We start from the raw sequence: 19,552 nt of genomic DNA, 5'->3' as shown, positions 1-19,552 counted from the left end.
TTAATTCAGGTGAAAACTAAGGGTATGTCTAACACTGCAACACTATTTCGAAATAACTAGCGCTATTCTGAAATAACTTAGTCCATGTCTATACAGCAGTCAGTCATTTCAAAATAGCAACAAAATGCTGTCAAGCTGGAGGATTTCTTATTCTGACTCATGTAACCCTCATTGTATGAGAAATAAGAGAAGTCGGGGAAGAGTGCTCTATTTCGAAATAAGTGCTGTGTAGATGCTTCCTATTTCAAAATAAGATACGCAATTGACATAGTTCAATTTGCATAGCTTATTTTGAGTTAAGCCCTGCAGTGTAGACGTACCCCAAGATTGCTCTGTGTGGTTTCCTAATTCAGTGTTCTGCTTCCCCCATTACATGAGAGAGCCTTTGCAGAAGAATACCTTCAATTAAAGAAAATAAAAAAGGGGAAAATTCTACACCCCTTTCTTTTATTTCATCCAAATTGCTTTTAAGTTCGGAATTTGGGTTTTACTATTTGAAAGGCAAGATAACTAAAAAATGCAGTTTATCAAACAAGTTCTGGGCACCATTCATACCCACTATAATTCCTTTAATGTGAGAGGAGTAGCACTAGACATAAATGTAGCCCAGTCACTAGAAAAACTAGATGGCTCACGCTTTCATCTCTAAGGGCTCATCTACATGAGAAAGCTGCACTGCTTTCAAGGTGTAATTTTAAACTTATTTAAGTACATTGGTATAGAAATCTTAATGGACACACACTTCAATTGAAACCAGGCTCATTTAAGTTTATTTTAAGAACTGGTTAAACTAAACTGAAATAAATCTCTTTTCAACTAAAGTAAGAGCACCCACATGGGGGTTTGCAGCCATTTAACTTAGATCAGCTTAAATATTGATTTAAGTTAAAGTTGTGCAACTTTCACACATAAACAAGGTCTAAATGATTGATTCACATCAAGAAGATACCAGTAGTTTCTCAATAATATTACAAGATGACAACTAGTCAGCACTCAGATTAGACAAGAGGCTCAGTCTAGTTCCTAGCGAACAGATTTCTCAAGTGACTGAAATCCATTGTTACCACTCACATTAACAGGCACCTTTCCTGAAAGTCTGAGAAGGTTGACAGTCTCCACTCCACTGCTAGAATTTCAATCTGCAATGCCAACAAGGCAGAAAATTTCCATGAGCTTTAGGCTCATGATAAGAAGAAGTTTTACTGTTGCATGCAAATCTCAATTTATTCACTTCTGGATCTTTTCTTTTAACCACACCCTTCACAAAGCAATTTTTCCTAGCACACCTGGAGTGGCAAACCTTGCTCCCACCCCTGGAAATTGCAGCATTGCCAACTTCAAGAGATCAAAAATAGGGAGTCGGACTCCTCAAAATCATGAAATTGGCCCTAAAATTATGACACTTCTCAGGATTATATTGTGGTTTTAGTTCAGGCTTGATTTTTGAGCTCCCCTGTCCATCACCAGGGTGTGTGCATGTGACAGTTCATGTTGCCCACTCTCCCATGTGGCCTGGATAAGGTGAGTTTTGGTCCCTGACGCAGGAACTGTCACCCCCACATATGGTTATCTCCGGCCTAGAAATTAACCCTTTCTCCCAGACCCCTATCAGTTCCCTCCCCACTGAACGCCTCTCAATTCAGCCCTCAAACTCCCATTATCAGCAGCTTATCAGTTCAACCCCTCTGCCCCATCTGCTCCCACTGTCCTCAGTTCAAGCCACCATCAATATAGCCCCACCCTACCCACCCCATCAGCCCTCAACATCCTCACTTTGCCCCCCCCCCCCTCCTCTCCCGCAGTCCTAGTCTCACTTCTGCTTCTTAGGGCTCTTCATGTTCTCCAGTCCTGGGGAGGGGGTGAAGTAAGGACCCCTCTCCCACTTCCCAGGCTGGCAGAGGAGCTGCCTGGGACTGACATCTAGAGCCCTGTCCATACTTAAGGTGACTGACAGCATTTCTAACTAAAATTAAGCCTCATTTCTAGACATCAGGCTTTTTTCCCCCCAGTGGATGCTTATTTGAGGGACGGCCCTACCCCGCTTCTATTTCAGGGGACATTTCTCTTCCCTTCCAGGGAAGTTTTGAAATTGATTCTTGTGAAACAATGGGTGTTTCTGGACTCAGATTTTAACTTGACTCCCACAGTTTACAAAGTGAGGTTGCTTAATCTCCATGTCTTCAGAAATGATTGCTATTGCATAGACATTTCCCATGATTGTAGACCTGTCACTATAACTGTTAATGGGTCTTTAATTTTCAAAACTGTACAGAAATATGCAAAGTTGCCAAAGTCTCCTGGAAACATAATTTCCAAATGTTACAAAAGAAGTGGACCACTTTTAAAGCCTCTGCAGTTTTGGGAATTAACTTCCTGCCAAAATTATCTGCTGATTTCCACTGGTTTTCTAGTTAACCAGGAATGTAGGAGCAAATGCTAATATAATATAGAACCATAGAACTGGAAGGAGGTCATCAAGTCCAGTCTCCTGCACTTATGTGTGTAGCCTTGTCATTTAGAGCAGTGTTTCTCAACCAGTGGCAATAGTATCCCGTAGGGGTACTCGAGAGAAGTAGAGGGGGTATGTCAACACAACTGAAATTTGGAGAAAACTGAATTTTTGTTTTAAGTTTTACAGCGTTTTATTATTTTTGTACTTTTTAGACCCAAAAATGTCATTGCCCGCCCAGCTACGATTAAGTTGTTTAAACAAATGTGTTCCAATGGTAGAAAAAAATTGTGTGTCTGAAAACTGTAGGTACTGGGGGTACTGATAATTTTTTTTTAATGGAGTACTTTTTTTTTTTTTAATAAAGGTTGAAAAACACTGATTTAGATCATCCCTGGCAGATGATTTTCTAACCTGCTCTTAAAAATCTCCAGGGATGAAGTTCTACAACCTCCCTAGGTCATTTATTCCAATGTTTAACTATCCTGACAGTTAAGACGTTTTTTCTAAATGTTCAAACTAAACCTGCAATTTAAGCCCAATGCTTCTTATCCTATCCTCAGAGGTTAAGGAGAAAATGTTTCTCTCTCTCCTCCTTATAACAACCTTTTAAATACTTGAAAGCCGTTATGTCCCCTCTCAGTCTTCTCTTTTCCAGACTAAACAATCCCAATATCTTCAATCTTCCCTTATAGGTCATGCTTTGTAAACCTTCTGTTATTTGTATTGCTCTTCTATGGGCCTTCTCCAATTTGTTCACATCTTTCTTAAAATGTGGCACCCAGAACTAGACATAATACTTCAGTTAAGTGATTATCAGCTCAGAGTAGAGTAGAGCTCAGGTCTTGCACACAACATTCCTGTTAATACATCCCAGAATTTTTTTTTTTTTTTTTTGCAACAGTATCATAGTGTTGACTCATATTTATTTTATGGTCCACTGTGATCCCTAGATCCCTTTCCATACTACTCCTTCCTAGGCAGACATTTCCCATTTTGTATGTGTGCAACTGATTGTCCTTCCTACGTGGAGTACTTTGCATTTGTCCTTACTGAATTCAGCCTATTTATCTCAGACCATTTCCCCAGTTTGTCCAGATCATTTTGAATTATAATCTTACCCTCCAAAGCACTTTCAATCCCTCCCAGCTAGGTGCCATCCGCAAACTTTACACATATACTCTCAACGCCATTAAATTGTTGATGAAGATATTGAAAAAAACTGGTCCCCAAACTGATCCCTGCAGAACTCCACTTGTTATGCCCTTTCAGCATGACAGTGAACTATTGATAACTACTCTCTGGGAACTGTTATCCAACAACCACTTATGCTTCTAGTAGCTCCATCTTGGTTGTATTTCCCCAGTCTGTTAATGACAAGGTAAGTGACTTTATCAAACATCTTACTAAAGTCTAGATGTATCACATCTACCAACTTCCCCTTTATCCACAGGGCTTGTTATCTATCAAATAAAGTTATCAAGATGTTTTGACATGATCTGTTCTTTACAAATTCATGCTGACTGTTACTTATCACCTTATTATCTTCCAGATGTTTGCAAATGTATTCCTTAATTATTTGGTCCATTATCTTTCCTGGCACAAAAGTTAAGCTGACTGGTCTGCAATTCCCTGGGCTGCCTTTATTTTCTTTTTATAGATAGGCACTATATCTGCCCTTTCCAAGTTGTCTGGAATTTCTCCTGTAGTCCATGACTTTTCAAAGTTAAGAGCTAGTGGCTCAGATATCTTTTCAGTCAGTTCCTTGGGTATTCTAGGATGTACTTCATCAGGCCCTGGTGGCTTGAAGACATCTAACTTTTTCAAGTAATTTTAACTTGCTGTTTCCCTATTTCAGATAATGAACCTACCCCATTTTCACTGGTATTCACTACATTAGATGTCTAATCATCACCAACCTTATTTGTAAAAACTGAAACAAAGAAATCATTAAGCACTTCTGCCATTTCCACATTTTTATTATTTTTCCCCTCTTCATTTATAATGGGCCTAGCCTGCCTTTTGTCTTCCTTTTGCTTCTAATAAATTTGTAAAATGCTTTCTTTTTACCCTTTGGCTGTGTCTACATTGGCACCCCTTTCCGGAAAATGGATGCTAATGAGACACTTCGGAATTGCAAATGCCGCGGGGGATTTAAATATCCCCCGCGGCATTTGCATGAACATGGCTTATAAGGGATCTTCCGGAAAAGGGCTTATTTTCCGCAAGATCCCATCTAGACTGGCGCTTTTCTCTGGCAGAACCCCAAGCCGGAAAAAAGCGGCAGCCATGTTCATGCAAATGCCGCGGGGGATATTTAAATCCCCCGTGGCATTTGCAATTCCAAAGTGTCTCATTAACATCCCTTTTCCGGAAAGGGGTGCCAATGTAGACACAGCCTTTATGTCTCTAGCTAGATTGAGATCATTTTGTGACTTGGCCTTTCTAATATTGCCCCTATGAAATTGAGCTATTGGTTGATATTCATCCTCTATAATTTGATCTAGTTTTCACTTATTGTAGGACTCCTCTTTGATTTTGAGATAAATCAAAATTTCCTGGTTAAGCCAGTGTGATCTCTTGCCATACTTCCTAACTTTCTTAAGATGTTATTGACAGTTAATTAAGTTAATTATCTTGGATTCAATCCCACATCTAGAACTCCCACTAAAGTGAATAAAAATCTGTAGTAGAGCTGGGCAAATAACAAATGTTTTGGTCCACTGGCAATTCCAAAAAATCATTTTGAGTTGAACTAGAAATTATGCCAACAATTTTGAAAAGTAAGTTAAAAAGAAAAAAAATGGTTTTTAGTCAAACAAAATATTTTATTTTGATGTTAAGAATTAAGTTTTTAATCTTTTAAATAAAGTTAAAGGAAATTTTGAAATGAAAAACCATTTTGAAACAAAAATAAAATTTTTATTTCTTAAATATGAAACAAATTTTTCAAATTTTTCAAATTTTTCATAATTTTGACCAAAACAATTCAGTGAAATCAACTGGTGCCACCAAATCTGCATTTTTGCTCAGAATAAAAAACTTCCTGTCATTTTGCCCAGTTTTAGTCTTGAGTGTATAAGAAAAATAGACCTGCATCCAAAATGAAATCACTCCACAAAGTTCCCACAACATGGGATCATCCACCTCAAAATGTTCTATAGAGTAACGCCAGCATCTCTTCCTGCTGTTTTCCACTGGCCCTGATGATGGTACTTAGTAAGTTCAACGTCCAGTCAGGTCCCATAAAGGTTTTGCTTTTAGCAACATCCAAATAATTCACTGTGTTAAATTAGAAGGGCTATGGATTTAAAGCTACATAGTGTACTGTTACTGGTTTACTTTGCTAAAAAAATATGCTCACTTTTCCTGATGTCTTGATTCCTTTAGCAAGGGATGCGTAAACAATCACCCAAGCCAGAAAAAGAGCAAGTGCCAAGGGCCACCTGATTTCACCAGGATATTCAATCCCTGCAGAAATCTTCAATACAAAGTACCTGAGAATCAAGAAGTTAGTGACAATGATTGTAAGCTGCATTCCCTCAGTGTAAGGATCTATATTAGCCATTGCTTATAGAGCAGAGACATTTCTCTGAACTACCTCAGAGGCCCCCTTTGTACTAGGTGCTGTGCAAACAAAGCAGTAAAAGATGGTACTTTTTCTCTTGAAACTTAGCTTTTTACCCTTCTTGCCTGAAGCTCAGTTCTTACTGGCCATGGTTCCAGTCTTCTAGAACAAGTTATAAGTGACCCACTTAATTAAACCCCAGTCTTTATTAGCAAATAAATAAATAACCCCAACATTTTCTAATTCAACAGGGGTCTTACTTGAAGTACTCTTCACTTCCACTAACAAAAGTCTTGTTTCCTTGGCTGGTGAAGTTAACCATAGTCAAGTTTGGATAGGCACTCATACAGAAAGTAGAGTTCTTGATCTGTATTTTGGGGTGGTCACCAATGATGCATGAATCTGTTAAGAAAAGGTACAAATAAAGGGAGGAAAGTATTGGACTAAACTTTTCCAGGCTTGATGGGGACAACACTGAACAAACACTATATCATATAGGTCAATTTAATGGTAACATGTTTCTATTGCATCTTACCACCAAGGAACTCAAATCATTTTATAAATATAATTCTCAACTACCATCTGTTATCCGTTTTTTTCCATCAATGGATAATCTAAGGCTCAGAGAGCTTTAGTGACTTGAGTCAATGGGAGATATGGTTGAGCAACTAATGTGGCGTGGGCTCCCATTTACTCATCGAAGCATAATGTTAATCTGTGGCACTACTGATAACAGAACCCATGAGCCTCATACACCAAGCAGATGTAAATACAGAGAGTAAGAGACAGAGTCCAACAAAAATTATACCTATGAAAAACAATTGTACTCCAAAACACATCACTGTAAATGTTAAATAAAATAATATGATTGAATCTTAGCCACATATGGGTTCAAGCAAAATCCTTAGCTCTATTCTGAATGATTTTGGATTGAGATATAGGTGGCTATTAGCCAGGACGGGCAAGAATGATGTCCCTAGCGTAGCTTGTAATGGGTGACAGAGGATGGATCACTTGATGATTACCTGTTCTGTTCATTCCTTTTGGGGCCCCCATTACTGGCCACTATCAGAAGGCCAGGCTGTATCAGTGGCAGGCAAAATACAGCCCTGAAGCCTCAGGCAGTCCCCCTGCCTGTCCTGCCCTGCATGCCACCCAAAGCAGTCGCGGGACCCATGTGCTTCTCTGAACACTGCAAGCTGGAAGGAGAAGAGGTTTGTGTCCTGACCCCACCTCCAGCATAATTTCAGTCTCAGAAGACAGCCAAGGATTGCTGCCTGGGCCATGCGCAGGGGCAACATGTGAAGTACCCCCAACCCAGTCTCAAGGTGCCCAGAAAAACACTTTGAGTGGCATGTGAGGACAAGGCAGGCTGGGAGCCTGAGGGACCTGCAGGCCAAGAGCTACCTAGGTAGGTGTCTCTCAACCAGAGCCTACACCTGGCACTCCACTCCCTCCCACACTCCAGTCCTCTGCTTCTCTTCCTGTATCCTTGCCCCATGTGACCCAAACCCTCTGTACCTGTGCTTCTGCCCCCATACTCCCTTCCAGCCCTGCACCCGAAACCCCTACCCCATGTCACAACCCAAACCCCTGTACCTCATCCTGAGCCTCTGCCTGAAGTCACAACCCCCTCCCATAACTTTTACATCCCTCCTCCGGGTCAGAATCCTCTCTTGCACCCATACCACCTCCTGGACCCTGCACTCCATCCTGTCATCCAATCCCCTCCCCCAGGTCACAACTCCCTCCTGCCCTACATCGCAGACCAAATCCTTGCACCTCCTCCTGCTCCACTGCCTCAGGTCACAACCTCCTCCCACATCCTGTACCTCCTCCTACACCCCTCCTCCAAGTCACAATCCTCTCCTTCACCCAAACTCCCTCCCAGACTCTACATCTCTTCCTGCACCCCAATCTCTTAGCCCAATGGGCAATACTTTTTGATGGGGGGGGGCACTCAAAGAATTTGGTAAGTGGTCAAGGGCTGCACTCTTCCATGATATTGATGAAAGAGGTGTGGGATTTGGGATGGAGGTGGGGTGCAGAAGGGAGCTTGGGGTAAAAGATTGGGGAGCAGGATGGAGAGTGGGGTCTGGTAGGGAGTTTGGGTGAAGGAAGCAGTTGTGATCTGGGGCACTGGACTGGGTGCAGGGCTTTGGGTTCTGACCTAAGACAGGAAGGGGTTGTGATCTAGGGTGCAGGGGTTTGGGTTGTGACTAGGGCAGGAGAGGATTGTGGTCTCGTCAGCGGATTGGGGTGCAGGTTCTGGATCCAAATATAATCTGGGGTACTTTAGTCTGAAAAGAAACACTCTGATTACAGATATGACTGTCTTTGCCAAGGCTCCCAAAAGTCACCGGCCACGGAGCTCCAGCTCCAGCCCCAGCAGCAGCAGGGCCAGTGGGAGCTAGAGAGCTCCAGCCCAGGGAGTAATGTTTGGCCAGGCAGCAATGGGGCAGGCTGCAGTCCTAGCTGGGGTGGCAGGGCAGTGGTTTAGCACAGGCCAGGAAGCGAGAAACCTCCCCTGATCTGGCAAATCTCCTTGTTCAGGACAGCTCAGCTCCTGAGGGTGCCGGACTACGGGAGATCCAACCCTGTAATGATATTTGGGACCATAAAAATAGCCCAGGAAATACAAAAATATTTCATGGGTGCTTAAGCATTGTCAGCAAGGCATCATTTCCCATTTGTATTGCTTCCCATAGCTGAGCTCAGCTCCTCTCCTAAGAGGGAAATTCAGACTTCTCTGACGTAGCTATTGTCACACTGCAAAGCCACCAACAAAGAGGGATGTGTTTAACTGTCATCTCCCTGGCCTCCAGGGTCTAATGAGTCACCACTCTCATGATTCACCTACGCTCTCCCTGCATGCAGATATGAAGACCAACAAAATTGACCTGAGATGTCACCCTATGAAACTTACTAAATACCGGTTGCAGTTCGATGCGCGACTTGATACTTTCTGTTTGTAGCACAGATTTCAAAGCTACCTGCTGTTTGCGATCCTAGTGACTTTCTTAGACTTGTGACTTTCTTAGACTTATTCCTATTGGAAATTAGAAGAATCCCTTCTAATACATCTGTGTAATATAATCTGTGCATGCACGTGTGTGCAAAAAAGCAGCAGCAAGATGTATGTGTACAGGCACACATGGTTTTAGATTGAGTAGAAAGGTTTTCCTTAAATAGAATTATTAGTGTATATTTGTGCATGTCAAGTGCACAAATATACAGACACTATAATAATAATGTAAAGCCATGTGTGCTTATATACATACACCTTGCTCTCTCTCAGAATATATTATACGTAAGTATTAGAATAATCTCTCACCATTTCCATTGAAAATAAGCTTTCAAGAACTGTAGCGCAATGATCACTAAAAGTAAGTAGCTTTGAAATCTATGTTAGAAACAGAAAACATAAAGTTACGCATCCAACTGCAGCCAGCTCATAGCAGGTTTCGTTGGATGACACCTAAGGTCATTTTTGCTGCACTGCAGCAACTCTGCACAGCATTAACGTTTACTAGCTTAGTTCTATAAAGATTTCAGCTTGGTTGCAATGTCCTCTTAATATCAGCAGAGGGCACAATTGTACTTTCAATATAAGCCCCTGCAATCATGTACAAATAAGTCTTCTCATGCAGTGCTATCCATCAAAACTGAACAAACAGAAATAATGATTACACTACATTGGAATATGTTAGCATGAAATTATATTTACATGCACAGATATTAATAATTAAAATCAGACTTTTAAAATCAAGAAAGACGAGCAATTTAATTAAGTCCAGGAGTAACTGTGCTTCCTTTTTTGTACAAGAAATCTGAAGCCAATTTTTGGCTTTTCAGAGCTCATTTTTTAAGATACAACTGGAAGGTTTCAGTCTAAGACAGTTGAAGGATAAATCTGACAGAGAAACTGCTATTATCAAGCCAATATGGTAACCTGCAGTTGACACTCCCCTACTTTATAGACAGAAATAAAGGATCCTTAAAATGAGATCTGATCATCTCTGCACTATATCTTTATACGACAATGGCCTTGTATTCAAGAACCCATTTAAGACCACGCTAAACTTTAAGCACCTGACCAGTTGCATTGTCTTCCGTGGAGCAATACATACTTAACGGTAAGCACGTTGCTCAAGTGCTTTGAGGAATGGGAACTATAATACTGAATTCAGATTGGGTTTCTCTCACATTAAGGAGATTAAATTTTAAGGGAATTTAATGCTTTATATTTTCACCATTAGAAGAGGTCAGTGTTAATAGATTTTAGTAAATATGTGGAAATTATTCATTGGCTTTACAGAATTAGCACACAGTTCAACAGCTGTCTCTGCTAGGTGCCTGAAAAGACAAGAGGGGAGATCCTAGAGAGATGTGGAAGACAGACTGCAGAATATTAGAAATATGATTCAAAATCTTCTTTAGATCAAATGCAATTCCAGCATAAGCAATCAGCTCTATCAAAATAATTAGGATCTCATCAGGCCTGAATTTGTCCCTGTGGTTTTGTGAAATTGATCCCTAAAGGACCTTTTCCATTGACATCAACAGTACAGGACCAAATCCTAAGAGTTCAGTGCATAATCAGTAATTATTCATTTCTCTAACTCATTGTTTTAGTTACTATAAATTATTTGCATTATCCTACTGCCTCTGAGTCCTGTATCCATACATCAGGGCTAAAACCTCAAAAGCAATGTGCTTGTTTCTTATTTATGCCATCCTGTTTTGCACAGCTGAGCAAATAAAGTCATAAGGTATAATGTATTCCATTAATTTTTCTCTGTTCAATTTGTGCATCATTCGCTAACAGATCACAGATTTCTTGAATTTATTATTTGAAATTATGTATTGAGTAATTTCTGAATCTGTAGCTTGCATTGTGAGTTTTCAAGATTTGCAATGCAAGCAGTTCACATTGGACACACAAGCCACTTAGTAGTTTCCCTTTCGCAGACCAAAGAAAATGCTTGGAATCAGGTGGAGTCCAGTTACAAATTGGATATTAGTTTTCCTGAAACGACCACTTATAATCCACAATTGAGCAATGAGCAAGTGACCATTCTTGCTAGAGTTCTCCTTTGCGATAATATTTTCAGGACTCACACACATTAGAAGAGCAAATATAGCTAAATATAAGTTTGTTTAAAAATATGAATCAATAGAAATACTGTGATTAGTACTAAATGTACTGTATTTATAAAAGCCAGATCCAAATCCCACTGATGTCAATGGGACAATTTCCATTTACTTAAATGAAATTTGGACAGGGCCCTAAATCTGCCACAGCAGAATTTTGGTGGATTGTTCAGTGGCCAAAATTATAAAATGGAACATGTGACTCTGCCCTGCTTTGCTCCAGTAGGGAAACTTGTGCAATGACTGGACATTTAGGGAAAGATTTATTCCTGGTGAGTCAGAAATTAAAGCAGTAGGATTACTTTATGGGTGAAACTGGCTCAGCTAAATTTTTCAGTAGTTCATCAGCCTCTAAATTTGTCTTGCTCGCCCAAAAAAAGTTTTTACAAATTATTTCTTGTGTTATAAAATCTTTGTTAAATAGCACTTAACACCTAAAAATAAATGATTCATTGAAATAATCCACAGCACAAAGAAGTTACTGCCATGGTACTTGCAAGTACCATATCATTGTTAAAAAGTGCTGACAAATAAGATGCCTTTTATTTTTGTGAGAAGTGTAAAATTTTCCCCAACAACCAATTATTACTTTTTAGATTATGTTTCTGTTTTCTAAACCTGTTTTCAATAAAATTCTTGGGCTTTGGTAAAAAAAAAAAAAGCATAGGTTTTTCATAAAAAGCCAAAAACTTTTACTGAAACCTAGAACTTGTTGCCAATAATATTTCAGTGTCAAGCTTCCAATTTTTTCTTTGAAGAACTGTAAAATTTTGACAAATATACATTTGAGGCCTTACTGATTTTTTTCCAAAACAAAACAAACAAAATTCAACCAACAGATGTGAGAGAAGAATTTATGATTATACAGACCGCATTAAACCAACTGCATCAAGTGACACTGTCAATGACATTAACTATCCAGCTTTAAGTGGGCATGTTGTTGAAATAAGGACTGTGGGGTGTTCCTTCCTAATAAAGTGGTGCAATATCTCCTCTGATCCAACTTGTAAAAATTGTAAAAAGCCTGTCAAAACTTACCTAATAAAAGTTTGTTTTTATCTTTGCAGTCTGGCGTGTTCCAATAATTAGTGCAGGAAGCCCAGGGTAACACACGTACAAAGGATGCAAAAAGGTAGAAAAGTGTGTAGCACATAATAATATTGTAGTATATGGCTATCAGAACAGAGATGATCAACATAGCAATGCCACAGCCTGAAAAAGGAAGGAGAGGAAATACTAGTAAAATTACACTGATTACAAACATAGCGTGGACTGTAGAATGTCCAAACCTCAGTGCATGATACCATCTACACGTTTTGTTACTCTTTAAGGTGCTACTAGACTATTTGTTATTTTTAAAGTTTTCCCTGTATTATAAGCAGATAAGACATTTTTCAGCTGTTGCATATATAAAGGTAATTTCCCAGGGGGCCAGCAAAAATACCCCAGCATTAGTTATGCAACTCATGCTTACAGATCGGGGTATTTAAAAAAAAAATCTGTAATTTAAAGAAATGATATAATTGTGAAATCACTGCAATAAAATATTGCTTGGATTTTCTAAGGAAAGAGGACAAGCTCTATTAAATCCCTTTTGTAATAACATTCCAAGGTCAAATTAAGACTGCAATGCACAGACAGTGGTTCCAGTAACAATACCATGCCAAAGAAAGCCTTTTACAACTGCCTGTTAAAGCATCAGGCACCTAAAACTTCCTTAAGTGTTCCCTCAAATGTGGGGAGGACTGAGGTTTTGCTAGCTCACCTTGTAAGGCCGGGATAGCTTTCCAGACAGACACAGGCCCCTGACTAGCAAACTGCCCCAATGAAACTTCCAGGAGGAAAATGGGTATTCCAGCTAGAGCCAGCATCATCAAGTAGGGGATGAGAAATGCACCTTGGGGAAAAGAGAAGAGAGATCTGAACTGCAGTGGGAAAGTGCTCAAGTTGTATAAGCTCAACATCAAAAACAGTCAAATTAACAAAGATTCGTGGAATTTGGGAAGCCTTAAGCGAGCCTACCCCACTGGGGCATTAGCAGGAAAACACTGCTGCAGTGAGAAGGTGACTCTGTTTAGAAGGGACACTGTACGGCGTTTTGGTTCAATAAATACATCTTAAACATGCTGCTCACAACCCTGCGGCTGACTAACTAAGAAGGACTAGTCCATGTCTTAAGAAAAGCCCTGTCCTATTTATTTCAGTAGCTTCTTATTCATCCTTTGGGGGCATTAGGAATATGTTTCTGAACTGTGCCACATGCCAGGGGGTCCTATTTTGGCAAGACATCAATGCTAGTCACGCTGCAGGCGGTGACGCTAATTAATTAAATCGGGGTTAATTCCCCTCATCATCTGCCGCAAATGGGTCTTGCCTCCTTGTCTGTGGTTGAAGGGAACCAGTCTCAGGCGACCGTGAGGGCAAGAGTCATTGGTGCCCCCAGCTGGAGTGATTAGTGTGAGGACTAAGGCAACTCGACTCCCTTTGTGCGCAGATTGGGGTGTGTTATCACAGGGGATCTAAAACGGAGCTGAAATGAGCAAATGTGCTTTTCTATCCCAACGGAGCTAGGGGTGCTGCCCAGAAGGGTGAACAATGAGAGCGCCTGTCGCTGCTCCTCTCCAACGTGGGCTTTTTATTTCTCTTAATCCTTCCAGATCAGAATCCTTCCTTTCTCTTAATCCTTCCAGGCTGTATGCAACAGGAAATTGGTTAACGCCAGTACAGCCTAGCATGGCTCAGAAAGAGTCGTTCCCTACAAGATTTCGCTACAGAGCCTTATGGACGGTTACTCGCTACTGCCAGAGCAGGGGATCCAGATTTCGAGGCATATGTATATGTGCTTCTTTGGAAAAGTCACTACTTTGGGCTATCACCTTGATGCGGATAAAAGTGTATTCAAATAGAGATTCGTTGTATTCCTGCTGCTAGTTTCACGATCAATGATTTAAACTAGTAGGGATCTCGTTCCAAGAGTTTAGTTTTACTAATTCAGGAGAACAGATCTTAAAGGGGAAGCGTCATGGTTGTGTGCAATTTCGTAATGTGTGCGCGTGTGTGTACACACACACACACAATCCATTCTAAAAGGCGCGCCTGGAGTGCAACAGAAAAAAAAATGAAGCCCTAAATATTCGGCGTGTCATAATATAAGCATGTTTTCGTCCAGTACAAAATACCAAATTCAGTACGATCCTTGATCTCTCGTACTTACAGTATACTCCAGTATGTGCAGCACATCTGATATTTTAAAGGGGGGGGGGAACCCCATCGTATAATTTTATAATACAGAAATTTCGCCGTGAATCTTTTATATATCGGAGTTCAGTAAGTCCTTTTTTGGCAGAAATATGCGAGTGATCCACTTCCCACAAACGAAGCGGTTTTAGTCTACCGGGTATTTAAAACAATTTCAACGACTGTCGAATCTATATTACCGTATGATACAGCGGTAAGAGTTTGATCGATTACCACAACTGGTTTTTTTTTTTCATTGTTTTCTTTTTTAAGTCCTCTAATTATCTCTAAGATTTTTGTTGGAGTCAACAGAAAAAGGTATTTTAATCTAGCTGCATGTTTTCAAGGCAAATTGAGTTTTCTACAATAAAACGGTTTAAGCAGCACAGAATCGTACACTGCTTTTCATCCCGTTTATTTTATGTGTTTGTTATTTTGCTGGACGTTATTCAGACTTTTTAAAAATTGATATTTCTCGGGCAGTGAAATGGGTTTTAAAATAAAGGCACAGTTCCCTCCAAAATATGACTGCGGGTTGATTTTGATTCAGATTTTACAGAGCTTCCTCTTTATTGTATATTTTCTTTCGGGTTCTTCTATTTTAACCTCCCTCGCTTTCCCAAAACCAAGTATTTGAATTAGAACAGTATCTGCTGCAGATGAATTTAAATTCACACATTTTATTTTTATTTGTTCTTTGAAATGGTTTAGTCGAAAAACAGCCGTTGCTCAAATTGTATCAATGTACTTTTTCCTCCCTCTCGGGACACTATTAAGTAGGAGAGCATCTTTTGAGGGTTGGTGGGGGAAAGCGAAGAACGCGCTGTTTTTGAGGGCGGGTCAATGAGGATTTCAGCTTTTCGAGAAAGACGGTTTGATCTAGTCCTAACTATTGCTCGAAACGGGATATTCGCTGCTATGTTTCGAAGAGCTGGCCTCGGGAGAGGTCTTTTCCCAAGCACTTTCCTCTCGCTCCACTTCCAACCCGCCGCCCTCTCCCCAAGTTATTTGCTTGCTCGGTATTGCTTGCAGAGCAGCAGTGTGTATAAAGACAGGAAAAGCCATACCTCCCCCATTCTTAAAGGCCAGGTACGGGAACCTCCAGACATTGCCCAGCCCCACTGCATAACCCACCATGGAGAGGATGAAGTCCAGCTTGCTAGACCAGTTCCCTCGGGCTTTATTTTCATCCCCTTTATCGTCATCCTGGGTGGAGGGGAAAAACACATTGATCTGACAGCCGCCACGTTTACAAACACAAATCTCCGTTCCGCAATTACCTTTCCCCGCCCCCCGAAAACATCAGTACAGACCAGCTGCTGTGGGGAGAGGAGAGAGGGGAAAAGATCCTGAATTAAAAGATGTTACTATATAGATCCAGCAGACTCCTCGTTTTCAGTCCCGTCCCCCTCATGCAATTCACACCAATAATTCCGTGCGCTCCCGGTTTCATCGGCTACAATCACCTAGCGCTAGATCTGGCTCTGCTTGATGATTTTTGTCCCTGACTTCAGTGGAAGCAGGAGAGGACCTGCAGCTGAGAATTATTTCAAAGTGGGAGGGTTTGGTGGGAATAAGAACTGCTTGGCCCAATGCTTCTTAAGCCTTCCGGGTGGCTTTTTATGGGCAGCAGTGGACTCCCTCCTGGTGGGTCTGGGAGTGACATTGTAGGGCCCTGAATTTTTATTCCGGCTCCTGCCTGAAAGGCACAAACCTAAGAGACAGAACTGAGGGCTATCTAGGAGTCAGAGCCTGCGCCCCAGGAAAGGTAGCGGAATCCCTTCACCCCTCTCCCAGTTTGGCTGAATGGAAACATCCTTTCGTCTAGTTTAGACGAGGCCTTTTCTTCCCCTCCCCCGTCACACACCCGCTGCACTCCACCCCAGCAGAGATCTCTGGTGAATGATCCCCAGCCGCTTCCTTCCCTTAGCTACACGCTCCCCGGGCCGCGTTGAAGGGAAGGCGCAGCGCAATTTCCAAGCCCAGCAGGAGGGCTGCCTGGCTCCCGGGTTAGATGCCCCTGGGAGAGCTCTCCCTCCCCCCCCCAAGGGAGAGTGTCAGGTGCGCCTCAGCCTCCTTTTCACTTCGCTCCCCATTGCTTGGGAGTCGCTCCTTGCCCCCTGAGTACCGCGCTGTCGGTGAGAGTGATTGATCACCAGGCCCAGCCCGCTGGCTGCTCTCCGACAGCCGGGCTGGCCGGCTGGCTTTGATCTTGTGTTTGGTTCCAGCCCAGCGCTGCTAGAACTAGTGGAGGTGGGGGTGCTGCAGCACCCCCTGATTTGAAACTGTTTCCAAATACACAGGGGTTACTGTTTGGTTCCGTGGCATCCAACACCCCTCTTCCCCCCCCCCCCCACACACACACTCTAACCATTGTTCCAACACCTCAGTTAGAGCCTCCCACGCGTGGCAGGAAATACACTCCACAGCGGGATTCACCGCCACGCTTTTGGAAACCGGGTTACTGGCCTGGAGGGCAACATTTGACGCCAGAAAGAGAGAGTCACCTAGGAAAACAAACGTTGCTCCCTAGCGTTAAGGAGCCGCAGAACAACTCCACGCAGCCACGACTCGGTCGAGCGTTCTCCTTCGGGACGCATGCTGAGACTTTTTATCACCCGTTTGAGGAGAACTAGCCCCTTGCGGCTGAGCTACAGAGACTCAGTGCGCCTCTTTGAGATGGCGGGGCCTGACGGATCATCCATTTCCATACTGCTAACACAGGATTGTGTATTAGCAGTAGCCAGACCCCCGCAGCGTCATTTCAACAACGCCCTTGTCTTCCTAGAAAGGGCCCTTTTGAGAGGTAATTACCCCCTTGGACTCTGCCCCAATTAATCTTGTGTGTGTGTTAGGCATTTCAGACTCAAAATGCATCGGTAGGTTAGCGAGCTTTGCTCAACGGCGTCAGAACACATGGGATTCACCGGGTTCGCTTCCCGGAGGGGAAGGCGACAGGGAAATAACTTACCCCGTTCACACTCCCAGGCAGAACAGAAGTGTTCCCATCTGTGCCCAAAACCACGGTGCTCGGGCTCAGGGTCATCCAACCGGTGTTGGCATTGTTTTGCTCCAGCGTGCTCTTCCCAAGACTTTGATTAGCTCCCGCGTCTGTGCTTTGCAAAGGGGGGATTTTGCAGTGAGGGATACTGCCTTGCCCTTGGTTTTCTGCACTGGGGATATTCTTTAGCGGGAAGGTTTCTACAGAATCCTTTCGGGTGGTGGAATTGGCTTGGATGGGGGTGCTGCTGAGCTTGCAGATCCCGACTTTGGTCCTCTCGCAATCATTTGGCTTGCCTTCTTCAGACAGAGCGATTTTGTTGTCGCTGGAGAGCGATCTGGAGACCTTAGCCAACTGGGACAGGGCTTTTGAAGGTAGGTTCTGCAGCTCATTTTCGGGGCCGGTTGCTAGAACTCCCGCACCTTCAATTTGTCCCAGCGCAACTGTTTCAGGGCTGTTGGCAACCTGCTTGTTCATATCCTTTGGACTGGCGTAATCCTAAAATGACAATATAACATAGTTTACACCGGAGCACGCGCTGGGATTCTTTTTGAGACTTCACAAATAAGCACTGTGCATCAAATTGTGATGCAATTTTGCTGCTAGCGGTCCTTAAGAAGGATTTGCAGTATTTTCAGTCTACACGGCTCTCTCTTCAGCAACCTTATCACATTAAGCGCTAATATTCTGAAAAGATAACCGTGAGAGAAAAAATAATAGAGACTGCAAACCTGTAATTCTATACAATGTTTCCACAGCTCGGCGCCTCCAAACCTTGTTGGATTTCACATCACGACTGTAAAATGCTCCCTTCCCCTATCACCGTTGCAGAAAGATTCTTTAATTTTACGCCCCATTTCCTTTCTGTCATTCAACAATGCACACTGGCTTTTTTTATAGGCAATAAACAAGCTGCCCTGTAGGCTGCTAGAGATGCTGGAACCAAACGGAATAGTATTGGTTAGCATGCCCGATATTCCCAGTGAAATTATTAGATATATTCTATATACTGGATAAGACAACTAATAAAAGGGATATTCTATATCACAACAAATGCTAGATTGTTAGTCTAAAATAGGTCAATTTTCTAAGCTTTAGGAAATCATACTTCTCTGGAAGATCTACATTTTCCGAAAATAAGGTCAACTGTGCTTAGTTACAAACATATTAGCTGCTAAATCTAATCTTTTTTTAAAAAAAATCCTATTTAAAAATGAATGCTTCCTTTTTTGTTTTACACTGTCACATTGCAAACGGAGCAGAATCATCCCATGCAATTTCCTTTGTATGTACCCTTTTTATCTTTACTAATCTCCAAGCCCATACAATGTCAGCTAATGAAACAACTGCACGGAACTCGATAGTATTTTCACTGAGCTCCGAAGTACATAAGTTTCTGAATACCTTCTCTTTCTTCTCTTACATTGGCTACATGATCGTTTGAGAAACGCGTTTTCCATCGCGGAAAGTAGTCTTTCAGCACCTTGGACAGCCCCCCCCCTTTGAAAATAGCCCCCTCATCCAAATCTAGAAAACTTTGCATGGTTGTCACTCTCTACATGACATAACACGTGAAAACAACAAATAGATACTACACAGAGTATAGTCAAAACAAACGCTAAAGAAGCCCCCGCACCACCACCACATCTCAAAAACGGGAAAATAAGCACTTACCATGTCTTAAAAAAGCAACAGATTGAACTAGTGGAGGTAAAAACAGCAGTACAGGCGATTGATAGACTGAATTTTGTCCAGCCAAGAGCAAAGCTTTCTATACCTCCTTGGGAAAGATTGGGTTTGCGTCAGTGCAGAGCAAGGTGCCCTTCGTTTGACATTTTCTTGATAATAAGAGTTTGATAAATCATTACCCTTGGATTCAGATTTTAAAGGGACAAGAAGAAGCCAGAGCGCCGGCTAGCTGTCACTCAGGTAGGAGTGGGATTGCGTGTTCACTGTGATTCATATGGGGCTGACTACTAACCCAGCCCCAGCAGGAACTGGCAAGAGCAGAACTTTCTTGCTAGTAATTAGGAGGAACATGTGAGACACACGTCCTATAGCACCTACAGCAGAAGAGCCAAGAGGAGCAGCCTTTCATCCCCCTCTCTCTTTCACATTATTATTGGTTTTGATCCAGCTTTCA

At 42.0% G+C, this 19,552-nt stretch overlaps 1 protein-coding gene across 1 annotated transcript in view; it reads right to left on the bottom strand.

Annotated features, from left to right (window-relative positions):
- SLC6A5 (solute carrier family 6 member 5) overlaps positions 1–19,221 on the bottom strand; it is a 58,710-nt gene extending 39,489 nt beyond the window's left edge. Inside the window, exons 1-7 of the mRNA XM_006111489.4 lie at positions 19,084–19,221; positions 17,380–17,907; positions 15,476–15,614; positions 12,937–13,068; positions 12,210–12,383; positions 6,278–6,419; positions 5,814–5,946 (exon numbers count right to left, since the gene is read on the bottom strand). Coding sequence (XP_006111551.2) covers positions 5,814–5,946; positions 6,278–6,419; positions 12,210–12,383; positions 12,937–13,068; positions 15,476–15,614; positions 17,380–17,907; positions 19,084–19,086 — 1,251 coding nt within the window. The 5' untranslated portion in view covers positions 19,087–19,221. The remainder of the gene's footprint in view (positions 1–5,813; positions 5,947–6,277; positions 6,420–12,209; positions 12,384–12,936; positions 13,069–15,475; positions 15,615–17,379; positions 17,908–19,083) is intronic.
- Between the last annotated feature and the right edge of the window lie 331 nt (positions 19,222–19,552).

Source organism: Pelodiscus sinensis, chromosome 4 (assembly GCF_049634645.1).
Source record: "Pelodiscus sinensis isolate JC-2024 chromosome 4, ASM4963464v1, whole genome shotgun sequence".
NCBI classification, from domain to species: Eukaryota; Metazoa; Chordata; order Testudines; family Trionychidae; genus Pelodiscus; species Pelodiscus sinensis.
This window is presented reverse-complemented; position numbering and strand designations above follow the sequence as displayed.